The 18,359-nt window shown below is 44.3% G+C and overlaps 1 protein-coding gene across 4 annotated transcripts in view; it reads right to left on the bottom strand.

Annotated features, from left to right (window-relative positions):
- Positions 1-4,305: 4,305 nt before the first annotated feature.
- St7 (suppression of tumorigenicity 7) overlaps positions 4,306-18,359 on the bottom strand; it is a 235,577-nt gene continuing 221,523 nt past the window's right edge. For all 4 annotated transcript variants that reach the window (XM_055612719.1, XM_055612717.1, XM_055612716.1 and 1 more), the window contains 3 exons: positions 14,639-14,731; positions 11,908-12,047; positions 4,306-4,648 (listed from right to left, as the gene is read on the bottom strand). In XM_055612719.1, the coding sequence (XP_055468694.1) occupies positions 4,553-4,648; positions 11,908-12,047; positions 14,639-14,731 (329 nt within the window). In that variant the 3' untranslated portion in view covers positions 4,306-4,552. The remainder of the gene's footprint in view (positions 4,649-11,907; positions 12,048-14,638; positions 14,732-18,359) is intronic.

Here is an 18,359-nt window from a genome sequence, read left to right as displayed (position 1 = left end):
GCTTGCTAACGTGTCTCTGGAATACTTTCTTAAGTGCTAATTAATGCAGAAGGGACTGCCCCACTGTGGGTGCTCCCATTCCTGGGCAGGCAGGCCTAGGCTTTGGAAGAGAGGTAGCTGAGAAAGCCGGGAAAGCAGAAGCAGGGTTCCCCTGTGATTTCCTCTTCAAGTTTCTGCCTCGAGTCCCTGCTGCGGCTTCCCTTGGTTGTGGGCTGCAGCATATAACTCAGATAAAGCCTTTCGTATCTCTAGTTGGTTTTGGTCAGCATTTTGTTACTGCAGCAACAGCAGGAGCAGCAGCAGCAGGAAGAAGATAATATCCCATTGGAACCTGGGCAGGGTTTGAAGAGCTGCAGAGCATGTGCACGCTTATAGAAAACTCAGGAAGACTTACCTGGCAGAATGTAGGACAGTCTGCTGCCTTGAGATAAGCACTAATGAACTTAAAGACTCTTTTTATTCACCCTGAAGTTGAGCCTGGACCATAGCTTTTTCAGTAATACTGTACCCTTCTCTTTCAGTCTCTAAAGCACCTCCACAGAAGCAGAAATCAGGCAAGACCTCCCAGGGATGCTCAGGGTACATGGTGCTACACAAGTGCACAGCTTCATAGCCAGTATCCAACCTTGTCGTTGTGTGGTCAGGGAAGGCCACACAGTGCAGAGAGAACCTGTGCCATGCACAGCCATGGGAGGCAGACTAACACAGATGTCCACAGAGAGACGAGACTAGGTCCGCACTGCACCAGTTACCACCAGAGACACAGCACAGCCACACGGAAATCTTCCAGCTTCAGCAGGGATCCACCCAGGATGGTGAGTGATGAGGCCTGGGTGCCTGCACGGCTTTCACTGACATTGACGCCACCAGCAAGCCAGCTAAACCATCTCCCAGGTCCTCTTCAGAGATAAGATATAGAGGCACCATGGGTACTTCTCTAGAGATACTGTCCCCTCCGGACATCAGAATTAGCCTCTATGCACATGCCAGGGGTAAGTGTGCCTACACCCCCACACCTCCATACATTGTTAGACACACACACACAAGAAAAACTACACAATCAGGACCAGGACAAGGAGAGAAGTAACCTCAGCAAATGCAGAAGAGATGAAATATACAAATTGTATAACATGTTCTTGTACAGTAACACATGGAATGGTAATTTCCTAGAATATTCTACCAATTGAAGAAGAAATTTTGCATAAACTAACTCCACAGCAGGCAGTTAAAATAATAATAATTATTATTATAATTATAATAATAAAACACTCTCAATAACCAAGCACTAAAATCAGATGTGTTGGGTTTGAATTTATCCAGTCTCCCCCAAAAAGCTGATAAATTTAGTGTTTAATTATTCAAGTCTGTATTAAAATATGTGTAAGGCCTCCCCAACCCTTTTATAAAGTCAGATGACTTTGGCATTACTAAGTGCTCGCAAGGCAACTTGAAAGCAAATGAGAGACCAAAGGATAAACTAGCAGCTATCGTTAAGACCTAGAGTAGGTGCGGTAAAAAAGTTAGTAATGCCCTGAGGGGAGAACTTCCTCACTGCATTCTTTCCCCACCCACTAGAGATAACAGTTGCTAGGAAACTGGCCCATCCCCCTAGGGAGGGACACCTGGTCATCAATGGTCTGGGAACCTTCCTATAGCCAATCGATTCAAAATGTAGCATCTTGACCAATAGATGCTTGCCAGGCAGGAATTGCCCCTGCCTTGGGTATGCTGGGAGGGACCAGAATCTATAAATCACCCAACTAACCTGGGGACGCGCACTCAGCTCCCACCGCTTCGGCGGTGGGGCTGTGTAGGCCCAAGCTGCAGCTTGTAATTTACAATAAAAAGACCCTCATGTGTTTTGCAACGGAGTCGATTCCTGCAGATCTTTTGGGGGCTCGCGAACTGGGTATAACACAAGCCCATAGATCATTTTAGATTGTCGTGTATCATTCCCTGTGTACATTGCTAAACATTGCTAGATTTGACCTATTGGCATTTAATTTAGATTGATCGCATTTGTATTCTGACACACACACATAATGGATGAGAATACTGAACACTTACTGTTTGGTCGGAAAGGTCTTCGTAGAAGAAAGCTCATTATAATAGCCTTTGATGCCGCCTCCTGTGTAGTCAAAAAGCAGAAGGCAGAATGCACTATGAAGTCACCACCATCTTGGTGCAAAGTCAGGATCCCTCATCCTTGGGCAAGATGCAGGAGGAAGTTGTGCAAACATGATCAACTTAAGAGCTTTTGAAGTTGATTCGGTTGCCCTGACTCTTTCTCTCCACAAGTTTGCGTTAACTCTTAAAAATAAAAATGGCTTGGGTGGTGGTCTTTTGAAACAGCAAAACAATGAAGGCGTGGAGCAAGAGCTTCAGGAGTAAGCCCTGGGCATGTGTGAGAGGAAGGTGGATTTATTGAGAAGCACATGGAACAAAGGAAGTTACAGGACCCTGGCTGTTGCCAGAAGAGTGAGTAGGGTGAGGGTCTAGTAAGGTCCATAATTTGCTACCCTTAAGCCAGTATCCATAATTTGCTGGTACCTTCCTTTTTTGCCTGATTAACCCTTTAGTCCCAGAACTCATTTCTCCCAATAGTCCCCGTTTTATCTGCCGCCATTATTTTTCAACTTGGTTTCTCCATTCATTATTTTCTCCTCAATGAGGCCTAAGTTTTGCCTACCTCTCCGCAGACCTCCTGCTCAAAAATCCTAATTCTCAAATTTGCTCAGCATAGTGAAATCCTTATTTTAGCTGGGCATGGTGACACACACCTGTAATCTCAGACCCTGGAGGTCAGGCAGGAGGATTGAGAATTAGAGGTCAGTCTGGGCTATGCAGAGACCTTTGTCATAAACACACACATACACACACACACACAAACACACGTTATCTTGCATTCCTTGGCTCCATTTCCTATAACTCAGGGTTTCTAGCAACAACTGGCTTTGAGCCATTTCCACTTCCCACTGCTTTCTGCTCTTAAGCCTATTGTTGAGGACTTATCACAATCCAGCTCCAGCAGACCAAAATCTCTAATTTCCTCATCTATTAGGTTAAGGAATTGCATTAGATAATTTGCTTGTTCAGCTCAAAAATTATCCTACTAAGCCTTCACTGGTCCTCATCTGAAGTCACTTGCCTCTTATACAGATCAAAGTTTATTTGTGCCTGTCATGTACTGCACCACCTGACTCGCCCAGTCACTTGAGCATCCACTCAGTGTCAAGAGCTGTCAACAAGGCAAGCATAGCCCCTACTCCCAAGAGCAACACTACCGGTATGTATAGAGGGGTCAGCCTCTCACTAGATAAGTTCTGCGAGAACAGAAGCCAGCTGTACTTTCTCATCACGGGTTTGCACAGAATACATACAACAAACAGCCTTGCGAATTACCTACCCATAGCACTGCCCTTAGGCAGAGACAATGAACCCAAGTCCTGAAAGAGGAATAGCTTCCCAGGATGTGCCTTGATGTGCCTGAGGAAGAGGTAGGATTCTAAGTCAAAGGGGAAAGTGTGCAAAAGACGGACTGGATTGTGATGTTAAATGAAGGTATTTTTTCACTCTAGATAGAGAATTCGTGTTTATTTATTTTTCTTCTTTTGCTTAACAAAATCCAGATGCTCTGCTAGGTTTGAATGGTGCACATAGTTTTGAAAGGTGGTGAGGACAAATGATCATTTGGTCTCGGATCACTAAACTACTCAAGGAATGTTCAAGTTAAGGAGTCAGGAATGCAAACATGACAAAAACTAAAAGGTACTCTTGGATGAAACATTTAAAATGGCAACAAGGGTGTTGTAGCCAGGTTCTGTGACAGACTGTTGGTCTGTGGCTTCTCATCAGAGTGACTCCCGGAAAGTCAGTGGAGCCCATGGAGCTGGAAAATCCTATTGAGGTACAGACATTTGTCTCACTGAGGTTTATACTCCCCTTGGAAAGCCGACTTCTCTGTGCCCATTTGGCATGTGAGGACACTGTTTGGGGATAGTGCTTTTGTGATTTCTATTTTCCTCCTTTCTTTTCTCACTTGTTTATATATAATGTTGGACTTACAGAAACCAGAGTCCTTTGCAAGGCAAGTGTTCTACCACTGAACGATATTCCCAGCCCTAAGATTCCATTTTTCAAGCCACCAAGTCATGGGCTGTGGGCTCTGCTGAGACTAGTTCTGCCAGCAAAGAAAATCATAGTGTGGATTTAGAAGACCCCACATCCTTAGAGAGTAGCATAGACCTATCAGTTTATTGAGAATACTGGAAAATACTGGAAGGAAAATATAAGAGGACACATAGATTGTTGCAATACACAAAAGTTTATTTTTTTATGTTTTCATCAGTTTTGAAGGCAAAATAAAATAGAACTGAACATCAATAAATTTTGTACACCAAAACCAGCTTTTAATAAGGAACTGATAGTCCATGAACAGTTTAAAATCTCAGAATGGTTTCCCTTTTTCAAAGTCATGCGTTCTTGTGGTCCAAGAGAGGTTGGCACGGAAGAGGTGGCGGATGGTGAGGAGAGTGAAGGATGGGAGGCTCTCTCAGATCCTTGTCAGCTGATGCCACAAACTGGAGGGAAGGATGCTTTCCACTTTCTCCATCACAAAGTTCAAGGGGGCAAACAAAGTGCTGAGGAACTGCAAGGAAACCAGAAGAGCAGCAGTCAGGAGAGAGCCTGTCCAAGACGAGCATCAGCTTTCCAGTGTGTGCCTGTGCGTTAGGATGTCTCATTCTGAAAGCCTCACAAGTGCACAGCCTTCTTCTTGTTTACAGGAGATGTCGGGGAAAGTGGAAGAAGCATTCCAGCCACACCCCCAGCAGGACAGATAAGAAGGAAGTGTCTGCTGACAACCTCCCTTGGCCCTCTGACAGCTGCTGCAGTTCCTAGGATCCTAGTAGTGTCCAGAGTTTAACCCTGCCTATGAAGTCGAGTGTCATCCAAGAGAATGATGGGCAGGTAAAGCAAGTGGGCATAGGAGCTATATAATAGAAACAACCAACCCAGGCCACTTGATTGGCTAACTGGCCCTACAAGCTCACTTGAGTGCCCTGGTGTCTCCTAAGTATATGCATAGCCTAAACAGCATATCTTGTGTCATGTGTCAGGGAGCTGAGGCGAGGGCAGCAGACCGGCACGCTGGGAAGCCTTGTCCTCCGGGAAGGACAATTGAATGGTCTCTGGGAACTTTCTCACTCATTCACTAAATACTTCGCTGCTTTTCACACACACAGGGCAATAAAGATGTGTCTTTTAAGAAACACAATCTACTTTATCAGATACTAGGCATAGCTTCAAATGTATTCTGTTGGTGTTCTTGTGAGTTTACAAACTGGTATTGTGGGAGAAGCTGGTAGGAGAAATGTCTGTCCAGGGAGGGGACCAGTATTGAGAAGGACTCTGCCTTCCATCTTTCCTGTGGAGTCTTTACCCCTAATCCCTGTCCACAGCACAGTACTGCCAATACCAACAAAATGGAATGGAAGCATGGTTCTGAGGCAAGCAAACTTAGTAGACAGTGCACTCAGTAAACTTATTAATCTATCCCTTACTGGTCACATGTTCTACAGCTGTGGATCTACAAAGGAAGTGGTATGTAGGGCAAGCGGCCCAAATTCAAGGACCTCAGAATGGTGTGTGTGTGTGTGTGTGTGTGTGTGTGTGTGTGTGTGTGTGTGTGAATATGCATGTATACATGTATCTATGTGTTTAATGCGTATGGAATATACTGAGAAGGCTGATAACACATCGCTGCTACAATATCAGAAAGAAAGTTGCTGATGTTTCTCTCTTCTGTTTTTTAAATCAATTACACACATTTTCTTGGTAAGACAAATGGTACACGAGAGAGAAAAGGATCCTAGAATAAAACTTTCCCTCTTACTGTCTCTGACATGAACTGATTGGCCTGCTCTTTTATCACCTCCCCCTGAGGGGGAAGCAGCATTACCAGGCCACAGAAGAAGACAATGCAGCCACTCCTGATGAGACCTAATTGATTAGGATCAGAAGGAAGGAAAGACTTCCCTTATCAGTGGACTTGGGAGGGACATGCATGCAGAGGGTGGAGGAAGGGAGGGATTGGGATGGGAGGAGGGAGGGAACCACAGGGGGGATACAAAATGAATAAAGTGTAATTAATAAAGAATAAAAAAAAACCCTTTCCCTCTTGAAGACTCAAAGCTGAGGGGAAGAGGGGGCAAGGCCATTAAGATATGGACAGAGCAAAGTAGTACATATAAGCCATGATCGAAGTCAGGGTAGACACCCAGGAGTGTTCAGAAAAAGGGAGAGAAGCCAGGCTAGACTGGAGGAGAGAAGTACTCAGAAGATCAAGAAAAACTCTGTAAAGTGAAGTAGTTCAAACAGACTCTAATACGTGGATGAAATGCCAAAAGGTGTGATGTCAGTGCTAAGGATGGAGACGTGAGCCATCAGATGGTGAATGGTTCAGTGTCCCTGGAACGCAGGCACAGTTCAGACTGGCCAGCAGCCTGGAGCACCAGGCTGAATATGCACTTGAGAAATGGGCAGCCACATGTGTGGCGGGTCCCTGCTCAGTGGATGCTAGGTTCACAGTAGTTTCTGGCAATCTTAAATTACCCTTCTGTGAGTATGCCGAAAACTTGGGAGAGTTACCTTACAGCTATGGTTCTGGACCTGTGGGTTGTCGCCTTCCACAGGGTCTCCTAAGACCATCAGAAAACACAGACCCCTATATTACAAGTCACAACAGTAGCAACATTCTAGTTATAAAGTAGCGATAGAAATAATGTTATGGTTGAGGGTCACCAAAACATGAAGAACTGTATTAAATAGTCATAACAGTAGGAAGGTCGAGAAACTACAGGATGAATTAGCTCTCCTTCTCAGGTTAGAAATGGACTGTGTTCCATCACAAAGAAGGCCAGAAAGCATTGAGGAAACTTTGGGCCCAGGAATGAGTAAACCCTGCCCGGTTGTCTCTAAAAGCTTTCCCAAGATCCTGGTTATAAAAACAAACAAACAAACAAAAACAGTAAAGACCAAATACACTAATCTCACTAACACTATAAAATTGCATTTACAAAATTTTATGGGCACAAGTGTATGTGGTACACACTGTGAGAGCGGACATACACAATGAAAGATGACTAAGGCTGTGAAGGTGACAGTCCTTGTGTACAGTACTCATTCCAAAAAGAGGATCCATATGATGAAACTGGGGATAAAGAAGAAATTCTAGCTGGTATTGGAAGGCACAGCCCAACAGGCAAGGTAATGTTGCTGGTGGTTACACTGAGCAGATTTAGGAAGACAAAGTGGGAAGGCATACGAGATATTGAAAGCGTGGAGGGGAAACCTGTCTCCCCCCCCCACCATGAGCCCTGGGAGGAAAGGGAGTCTCAAAGGCTGTACCCTCCACAGTTCCACACCCTCAACTGTGGGCGTCAGCGGCCTTAACCAGAGTACAGAATGGCAACAACCTGTCATAAAGCAGCTTACAAATAAATTGCTTCTTTGTTTCTGGGGTGCGTTAACCTGACTTAGATCCACTCTACGGTCTATAGTGCCTCTTTCTCCCCACTGCATGCCAAGATACAGTGGTCTTCCTTGCTGTATAACATCTGTCCTTCTCACTGAGGTTCCTTGAGGAAATGACACTGCAGTCCTCCAGGGTATGGAGCGATCTACTCTTTGAGAAAGGCTACCTTTGAGCATTTCCCTAGACAGCCTCATTTAGTTACTTAAAGATCCCAGCTGGGATGCACTCCTGTCATACCCAAGCTACTTTCCTTATCAGCACCCTTCTCCTTTCCCTGCTCCTTGCCCACACCCACAAAGAAGAAGCTACACAGAAGAGAGGCCTCTGAAGTGGCAAAGACCTTCCACTCACTACCAGACTAAGGTCAGCAGTTTTCATCAGGAGTTACATAGAGTTCACAGGAGCATGCCTTGCTCCTCTGGATGCCTTAGGGTGGTCAGTTGTTTCTTTAAATGGATGAAAAACGATCAATACCTTTGACCAGAAATCCAACTAATGCATGAAGAGAAACAGCAGTTTCATTTCTATACTAAAAGGACAATTTATTGCCCTAAGAGTTAAAGCTGAATGAGCAAAACCAGGCAACTTGGATCAACTCATCTATCTCAATGTCCAAAACCTCTATCCAGAGGGCAGAGACATGGTCAGATCTAACCCAAATGCCCCATAACTCAATTATTGTTCACTGGTGAGAAAAAGCAACTGAGCTCATAAAAAAGAGAGCGTGGCACTTCAATCGCCTGATCTTCCTTTTCTTGAGACACAGTTACTTAGAGGAAGGTCACAGCTTGCAGCTCGCTGGGTTCAGAGTGGAAACCTCTTGCTTATCTGAATAGGTTCCAGGTGCCCCGTCCCAAGCAGCCAATTGACATCCCACTGTAATCAATATCAGACTTCAAAGAGTCCAGGCCTATAAATGAAGATGAGGCAAAAGTCAGGGTGCAGTCTCAGCAAAGGGTTGAGAGCAGGGGAGGAAAGACAGGCCCCCAAGAGCAGGAGGGTCAGAGTGCTGACCCTCCCACGTTCTGGGAAGAGCTGGCCTGCAGGAGAGCTTGCTTATACGAGCGGCCTTATCGGAAGGACCAAACATTCTCGGGAGAGTCGGTCCTAAGTCATTGAGGTAGATTAGATTGTAGGCAGCCAGTCTCAGCCTCTCTCCTCACGCCTCTCCAGTGACTCACTGTCTACGGGTGTTGGGACTGTCTATGTTAGTGAGCAAACATGCTAGGGTTCCCACGCTGTGGAGCCTGGGGGGTGGCGGTGCAATCTCCCTGCATCTACTAAAAGTCATCACACCCGGGACATTATCTCAAGAGGGGACTGAAGAAAATCACTTTCTCAAGCTGCAAATGGCTGCAGACAGCCCGCAGGGCAGCTGTGATAACCCCCGGGTGTTGGGCAGAGGCTTTAGGGGGCCTGAAGGACTGAGGAGGTACACATGAAAAGACTGTGTCGATTCACTGGGCTTGCCTTCTTCATGACACCCATCTTCCCTCCTTCCAAAACATCTCCAGACGTGGACACTGCGAGAAAGGGGAAGGCTGTTCTGACTCTCTCAGTAAAAGCACAGTTGTTAAAGTTAGGAGCAGTTGACCAAACAACCACACTGTGGTAGAGAGCAGGAATGCTGTAAAGCCAGATCTATTTCACGCAATCACTAGATTTTAGACGTAAGACCACGCTTTGGAAATAGAAATGAGAAGAGCCAGTGTTGAACTCCCAACTTTCTGAAGAGACTGCTGTCTGAGCTTTCTAGAAAATCTGTTTGCTCTATGCTCTCCTTCTGATCCCTGTGCTGCCTAAATGATCTCAAACAACTAGTTTTTCACTCCATTCAGTTCCATGATTCTTAGCCCTGACTGTGTACCCGAATCCCAAGGAACAACTGACAACTCAAACGCCCATGATGCATGGGGTTAAGTAGGTCAGAGGCCCTAGATAGGGCAGTTATCAGTAATCTTTAAGCTTCCTTGGCTGTTCCAAAGGTACGGGCAGACAGAAACTACTAATTCTGGACAGTTATCACTTGAATGGCTATGACAGGCTATGGCATAACCTCAAATGACTTCTCAAAGGTTTCCCTTTCATGAGGCTAGACTCCTTAGAAGGAAATAAAATCTTTAGCTCCCACCCTCAAAGACTTGTGGGGGCCACTGCTAAAAATACAGACTCCTGATGTGAACATCGAGATTCTGAAGTCTGATGGTATGGCTGGAAGCATTCCTGGCACACTAGAGGATAGGAGTCTGAGACCCCACACCCCCACCGAGGGTTATCTGCTAGCCTCATGGTGAGCACGGGAACAGTGAGGTGCTTTTGTAGATGTTTTAAGAATGTTTAAAGGGGAGGCAGAAAAGTGGGGGCAGTAGCTGCCTACTTCCAGATCTACAGCCTGACTGCACACATTAACTGCATTATACTCTAATCTGAAACCTTCGGCAGCTACTTTCCCTCAAAGGCCAGCTACAGAGAAGGAAACAATGATTGCCCAGGCCCTGGGACCAAAGGCATCGAGGGCAGCATCGAGGGTAATGCTGATTTTAGAAAATGTGGGAGACATAAGGAAGCCTAATTTCCCTGAAGGGAGGAGAAGAGAGTTAGAAGTTCAAGTTGGTTTTACATAGAAAAGCTGCTCTAAGAATTTGGGAAAGCAGATTTCTTTGGTGCGCTCCCGGTGTGAACTGAATATAAGGAGAAGGGACAGAAGGTAGCGTGAGTGCTACCGTAAGGAGCTCTGAATGGCCATTGGTGCAATGGGCACCATGTTAAACAGGGGAAGCCCAGGTACAACAGTGTTTCTGATGCACCCAGATGTTCTCCCTTCACAGCCACCGTAGGAAGCTCTGTCCAAAGCTTTGGAGAAACAGATGTGAGAAAGGCATGGACCTGCTCTCAAAGACTGCACCGTCTAATGGGGCACGGACAATTTCTCATCAACTGTATGTTGTAATATGGAGACAGCCCCCTCAAATTAGGAAAAATGAGTACAATATTAAGTAAGAAAGAGGTCTTTAGTAGACAAGCAGAGTGCTGGTCATACAAGGCATTCCACAAACAGCACATGTAAAGGCACTGAGGTACGCAGGCCTGGTTTCTCTGGACATTGTGAACACTTCACTGTGGCTGGAAAGTGGCGTCTATGAATGCCTGTGAGGGAGGGAAAAGGCTAACAAGGCAAGGAAAGGGCCACTAGACGATCAAAAGTTCCTTTAGCTCAATCAAAAGAACTGAGGTTTTGTCCGGAAATCACTGGGAACCAGTGGATAAAAGCTGGGAAGTGAAATGTTTATTGGAACTTTAGAAAGGTCTTTCTTCTATTAGTATAAGTGACAGAGTGACAAAGATAAGCCGTTAAACTTGGAGACCAGCTAAGACAATTTCATGGCTTTGGCAAGAACAGGGAGGATGTGAACTAAGGGGGAGGCTGCAAATAGGAAGAGGAAGGTAGGGCATGGCAGGCAAGTTTAAGGTGTGGGCACTGAGGAGGTGACACACAGCATTGGGAGGCTGATTCAGACAGTGTACAAGGCTGGGAGGGGCCTGAGGAACTGGCTCGGGTCCTGGCAGTGTCACTGCAGAGTGAGAAGTAGAAAGAGAGAGGGAGAGAGAAAGAGAGAGGGAGAGAGGAAAAGAGAGAGAGAAAAAAAATCCTCACTGATCCCGTGCATCTAGATATCAGATGGCAGGAAAACAACTGATGTTTTTTCTCTCTGTTCCTTCTATTTGACAGTCGGCTATGGCAAAATCAGGACATTCACCCCCACAGTCTGACAGACATGATCAAGGCCTCTCTAGGGAAATTGGTTCTGAGCAAGCAGGGCAGAGAGATTTCTTATACCATCCTCTCATGAGGCTCTTAATGGATTTTCCTATTTCTAAATTTCATGTTTGTACACTTCCATTACAAGTCTTCACACTTTCTCATAGTACATTACTCAAATAAGCATGGGTTAGTAGCCATTTAAAACATCACATAAAGAATCTTTGGAAACAAAAATCTCATCCTTCACGAATGAAAGAGTCCTAATATGCAAAGGTTAGAAAGTGCATTGAGTATGTGAAATGCTGAATTGTGCCCCGCTCATGCTCATCTCTCACTCGTGAGGATTCCCTAAATCACTTCATCCTTTTCGACTGTGCGCTTTCTGGAAGGGCGGAGGGTTTCTCTGGGAACTGAGGGGAGGCATACATTAACAACCTGCACTCTCACTTGGCCCTCCAGCCATCCACTGAGGATAATGGACACTGAATACTGAATAACTCTTCAGGCTTCCAACCGCTTCTGAAGCAGCCCCTTCCCCTCCAGCTCCTTCCCTTGGCTTCCTCTGTCCACCTGTCCATCGCCCAAGGCACCCCTCCTAGTGAGGACTCACAGCTTTTGCGAAGACCCCCATAAGTTCCGGGAACTGATGTGTCAGGAGGGCTAGCATGGCTGTGAAGGAACATAATCCAGCGGTGAAGAGGATGAAGAAGGGAAGTTCCTTCTTTGGGTAAACTGAGACTTCATGGAAAGCTGAGGAGAAAATGAGAAGGGAACCATCAGGACTCAAGTGAAGAGCATCTTGGGAAGTCTGACTCCCCCTGGCTGCAGCATGTTGGAAATGAAATGGGCAGGACACTGGATGTCCCCCAGCTCACAGGTGCCTTTGCTGCCTGACTGCTGCTCCCAAATCCAAGTTCTACTTGCATCATCTCAGCTAGAGATACTCTGGGTTAGCCTGGGGCTGGCCCTCATGCACTGGCGCCATCTGTGTTTAACATAGTGTTGCTTTCTCAAATGCAAATACAAAACAGCAAAATTACAACACATATTTCCGATGGGAATCCCCAAACTAAGTGTGGAATGTACACGTGTATATATACACCTGTTCCATTTTTATTTCACTGTATTCTTCAATCATAACAGTGAGACAATATGAGTTTATCTTGTACTTGTCCCTGACAGTCTAAGGCTGTCCATGGAGGATGCTATCATTCAATGAGGACCTCACATAGAGTCCTATTCAACCTGCAGGAGTGAGGGTCAAATTTCCTATGCTTATCTGACACAAGTGTAGGAGGTTCCTGACGATGATTACACTAAAACAATCACAAGGGGAAGGGGACTGATGGTCTTTAGAGTGTCCTTCATGGCATTCAAACATTAAACATTGGGTTTCCTTAAAATCAAAGGTGCTGTAGTATCAAACATGAAGAATGTAATGAACAACTTATCACATGACTGCCTGGGGGGGGCCATCAGGCTGAGTGTACAGAGGTAAACCAACTGCCAGTTGGACTCTGACAGAAGGGGCAGGTTCACAACACTGCTACTGGAACCAGGAGAATCTAAGTGGCCTATTCCCCATTGAAATGCAAGCTCTACAGATTCTTCATTAAGGATTTGTTACTTCCGTTAAGCTTTGTCACTCAGCCTTAATCAACAGGGCTGAGAATAAGGAAGAGAAACTCAGGAGCACATGTGAGCACATTCCAGGAATAGTAAGCTTGCTGAGAGACAGACTCGGGGCTGACTGCATGGAGGGCCTACTATGGCAGCAATCATACTTCTAATGTACAAAACATGGGCAATGTTTATAATAGATACACCTCTTTATATCTCACTCTCAAAATCTAACCCCAAAGAGGTCCCAGACTGATATCACACTTAAATCGTGGCACCCTTCAATAAATCCATGCCATACTTTTCTTTTTCAAGGCTTGTGGAGACTATGGTTATAATGTTTCTTTTAATAAGTGTGATACGGTTCTTATAGCTAATCTATACTCACAGAAAATTAATTGGATTTGGTTAAAAATATTTTAAAATACTGTACTTTTCAGAAAACTTTGTACCAGATAGCTGAAACTTTAATGAAGATCTCCATGAAGGGGGCATCAAAAGGCAAATTATGGGCCCCCTAGGGATTTCTGAAATCAAAATAACGTCATGTGATGCACGAGATGCCTTCGAAATGAAGCTCTGACAACAGGACACTGAAGAGCTCTCCCGGCTCCTTAAACAACAAACTGTAGTAGGCTGAGCTGACTAGGGAGGAAACGGGTGAGGTACTTCCAGAGGCCCAGTGTGATGGCACCAACGATTTTTGTATCCAGGTGTCACTGTGTTGAAGATTCACGACTGCATCAATAATGTTGGTGTCTGAACTTTAATTATGTGCCAGTTCTCCAAAATTACACTATGCTTGGAGAAATATTTATATATGCTATAGATATTAGCTGTTGATATAACTAGGGCTAAAAAAAAAAAAACAAAGAGGATGATGGGAAAGAAGGGGGAGAAAAGAGACAAAGGGGGATTAATATCTGAGGCAATTATTTCCCAAGTCAGGGCCACATGAAGAGCTTGGACGTGATCCTTGCACATAGTGTGATTGGATAATAGTTATTTAGCCTGGATTGTCAAAACAATGCTGTATTACAGTAAACCAAAATAATACTTTCCACATGTGTGTGACCATTAGGCTATGAGCTCCTCAGGCACTCGAGGGCAGGGTTTCCCTCCTGCGCTCTAGGACCACAGCTCAGGCTGCACGTGTGCTCCGCACATGTCAGCCAACCCCCTCCGTGCATCCCACGAGATGCTCACAGGGGCTGTCTGGCCGAGAGCATTGCATCACCATGGGCAGCACGCCACCCCTCTTCACCCAGGGCTCCGGCAATGAGGCCGCTGGCCTGGTCCTGCCCTCCTCTCCATGACTCAACTGCCGCTTCCTCTGACATCAGCACTTCCTCTTCAAACCCCCACTTGCACAGACCACCTTAGAGGAGCAGGAGAACCCAAGTAGAACCTTCCACGATAAAGTAGCCTGTAGAGATGCCACTATACATCAGGGCTTTTTACAAAGCCATGTCATGTCAATCTATACCTTCTGCCTCTGCTAAATTTCAGGCCCTTGGCTTCTTTCCCTCTGATGAATGTGGAAGACTTGGAGAAGCAGGAAGTCCAACCCATTCACATGATTCATTTTTCTACATATAAAAATGTATCCAATATCAAATAAGGCAAGGGGCTGGAAGGAACTTAATAAAGACAAATTCAACACTTATCATGTGAAGTCACCCTCCAAGGATGAGAGGAAGGCTGCCAACAGTGACACTTACAGGGAAGCAGCTCCCGGTCTGCTGTCTCCGTACAGATTGGGTATGGATAAAATAGGTGTCCCTTCTCCAGGGGATATGGGATCATCCGGAAAGCTAGAAAGGAAAGACAACACATTAGAAGCGTGTACTTAGCCCCTAGCTTCCCAGCCTCAAAACAGAACTTTTGGGCATTCTTCTAATGGAACACACAGCTCTAAGAGAAGTGAGACTTAGCCAGACTCCGAGGCATGTGGCAAACAAAATGTCAGGGTATATTATGATGCGTTATTCACACATTAATCTCACACTCTACATTCTGGGCACACAAGACTGGGTGGAGATAGAGGTGCAGAAGGGCAGAGAGACCATCAATATCAATGCCTCAGGTTTCATCATGTATAAAATATTATAAAAATGTTTTAAGCACTAATTCAATAAAGCCCAGCCAAGGGTAATAATGCAAACCTGGATTGAAGTGCTTTCCCCAGAAGTGAATGTGGATTGGCTTGTTGGAGCTTGCGGCAGATTGTACAAATATGAAAGGCATTCTGCTGTGTCTAGTTTAAAAATATGTCTAAGTGGATTAGAACTCCAACCAGGATGGGTAAATACAAAAACTTAAAAAAAAAAAAAAAACAACACATGATCTGAGATCTATTTCTAAACTTTATGAAACTTTTAAATCTTTCAGTATCATGTGAGGGAAAACGGCTAGGAGAGATTGATTGCCTACATTTTGATGATGTCAGGCCACCTAAATTCTGTGTCTATGGCATCAGATGACATTAGGCTTTACACTGAATTATGGCTTTCCAATCAATCCATCCGTCCTCATTATCAAGTGTGTTATTCTCCCTGTTCCAATGTCAGCAGCATGTTAGTCTCACTGTTCCTATGAGCGGTGCTCACGGAGTTAATTTTTCTTCAACAGATGTCCTTTAACGGCTGCACACTGTAGATACAGAATGGAAAAGCAATACACTACACTACCCTGGGAACAGCAGTTAACAATCCTGGTGTGCACGTGTGTCCATGAGGGATGGTGGCAATGAGCAACAACCACTACAGTTTTAAGTGCTACGAGTTAAGGAACCATACTACAACCTTGGCCCTGTAATTACCAAAGCCTTTACAAAATGCTGTCAATGTACATATTTGTCTTTTGCATACTTATTTCAAATAAAAAATCAGATATAAAGGATGTTCTCTCTCACAAGAGATGACAAGGTCCCATTGTAACCAGCATCAGTGCACATATGGTATTTATTCTGGTGTCTGACTAGTATTTAAAAGTAAAAACAGTGCGTATGTGATTCCCAGCATTTGGAATGCAGTCAACCTACATCACAGTGGTATCACTGTGAGGTTATAGCACATTGCCATGGAGAATATAAATCACAAGAAATGTGGGATTAGAGCAGAACCAGTTTGCTGGCAGTCTGCTGAGGTAAAAATGTTACCAATTTTCCTTTTGTAACAGAAACCTCTTAAACAGATTAAAATATTAAAAACACCCCAGACTTTAGCTCTTCTTATAATGGAAGCCTCACTCTAGCTCAATCAGACCCTTTCACAAAAATGACTTTTCCTAGTTAGCAAAAGTGACCGAAGAGTTGTGTCATGGGTCACTGAGTCTCAAAGATGTTGAAGAGGAAGCCAACATCTCTCTCACTAGAACCAGGCTTGCAAAAGAATGAGAACAAATAAAACATCAGACAAAAAAGCTTGTGGTGCCTGTACAATGTCCACTACTGAAATCTCTTCTGGAGAGCACCTATTCTTATATCTGAACTATAGCATAGCAGGTTCTCAACACACCTTTTAATAAACGATAGTTTCCCTGAAAGCATTTGCCACCCCTAATCAGATTTTCCATGTGTAGCTAGACTATTGTTTTGTAATCTATTCAGATTCATATGATACAAGAAGAAAAAGAGCCCTCAGTTTTCATAATGGCTACTAATTTTGAATAGTAAACTTTATTCAAAATTGAAGTCAGTTTGAATTTCAGGAAGCGATTTTTTTTTTAAAGAAAGAAATATAGTGAGCAAGCCTTTGAGAGTGCTTGAGACTAGAAATCGAATGGTTGATTGGCACCTACAACTGAGAATTTTCCTTCCATATTCCGTATACACAGAGAACATTATGCATCGATTTAGCCTTTTTTTTTCTTCTTTTAATCAGTTCTCATCTTTTTCAGAAAGGGTAGGGAGATTTTGCTGGTACACAATTTAAAAAAACATATAGATATGCTTCCTGAATGTTTATGGTACCCTTAAGATCTCTTTTCCTCATGTCAGATATCATTTACATTAAGTTCATAAAAATAATATTAAGATTTGGCTTCACTAAACAAAAGCAAATACAATTTCTACTTGCAATTCTATCTTTCACCCACCCTGCTGTGCAGGGTCCAACAAAGACTGAGATAAGAATGGGCGTCTGGAGAAGTGGGAGGAGCTGTTACATACTCCTTGCCAGCTCCCCCGCACAGGCCTCATGAACCTTGATGCTTTTACCAAATTTCCAGAGATTTTGTCAGTGTAAATCCTGAGAACACACTTATTTAGTGGTTCAAAGAAGAATAGAAATAGATGATCTGAAAATACTATGATCTGAAAATGACTATGAGCTTCCCAAAAAAGCTTTGGGAAATATATTTTAGATAAAGTAATTTTAATTTTGTACAAACATTTCATTCAAATCTAAGCAAGAATCCTAGGTGGACGGCAGTTAAAAAGAAAAGGTATACAAGTGGCGTTTCCATTTTCCTCCACAGGCACCCTCCCTTGTCTTGATGTTGCTTGTGCCTTTGCTCAGAGGTGCAACTAAAGTCCCAAGTTACGCAAAAGCATGCTGTGCGATCTAGTCTGAGGCAGGTACCTATCTTCTCTCGCCAGTCAAAATCCCTTCCCAGGCTCAGTGCTGTAAAGGTCAGAGGCTCTCAACAGCATCCCCGAGGGTATCAACAAACCAGAGATGGACAAGTGGGAGGAGACATGAGAACATTAATGAACTGTCACCCTACCTATTATATAGACAGATAGAAGATACTTCTTGATAGCTATCTGACATTTGTTTGATGGTTTCTTTCAAATAAAATATTATTGAGATTATTTGGAATACAGAGAACTGAGAGTGAATCCCAGCAACACCTCTTATCATCACCCTCTTGTCAAAGTGTATCTTTTTTTAAGGCTCTAGGTGAGCTAAGAGCTGTCTCTGCTCTGGCAGAGTTCTCGCCCAAAGCCAAGCTGCCTTTCACAGTCAGGCTTCTCTTTGCCCTCCTCCTTCTCTGTGGACCTAAGGTCTTTCCCTGCCCTCCCAGGGCACACTGTGAGTGAAGATGGTGTTGTGCACTGACAGACAGACCTGCAACCGCTGCAGCAGAAAATCATTATCAAATACAAGCTTTACGCCTCACGTCTGACTGCAGGGCAAGCGACAGTCATGAAGACCACCTGACTCTCATTAGTCACTTCAGGGCAGAAATAAGGAAGCGACAGAGATCAAAGGCTGGCTTCTGATTTGGATTCCTTCAACTATAACAGGGATGTAAACTGACCTTTGAAAAACTTTGGTCGAGTTAAGCACGGTTTGTCCTAATTTTGAAGAAGGAGTTCTAGGGTTTTACACTGAACTTCCTGTCTTATTAGTGACCCTCAGCGCTTTGATTCTCTGTTCCTACTGCCATGCTAGCACTGCCTGTACCATCTGCCTCTATACACAAACACATGTATAC

Source organism: Psammomys obesus, unplaced genomic scaffold (assembly GCF_907164565.1).
Source record: "Psammomys obesus unplaced genomic scaffold, mPsaObe1.curated_primary_1811, whole genome shotgun sequence".
Classification (NCBI taxonomy): domain Eukaryota; kingdom Metazoa; phylum Chordata; class Mammalia; order Rodentia; family Muridae; genus Psammomys; species Psammomys obesus.
Note: the sequence above shows the minus strand (reverse complement) of the source record. Positions and strands in the feature narration are given on the sequence as shown.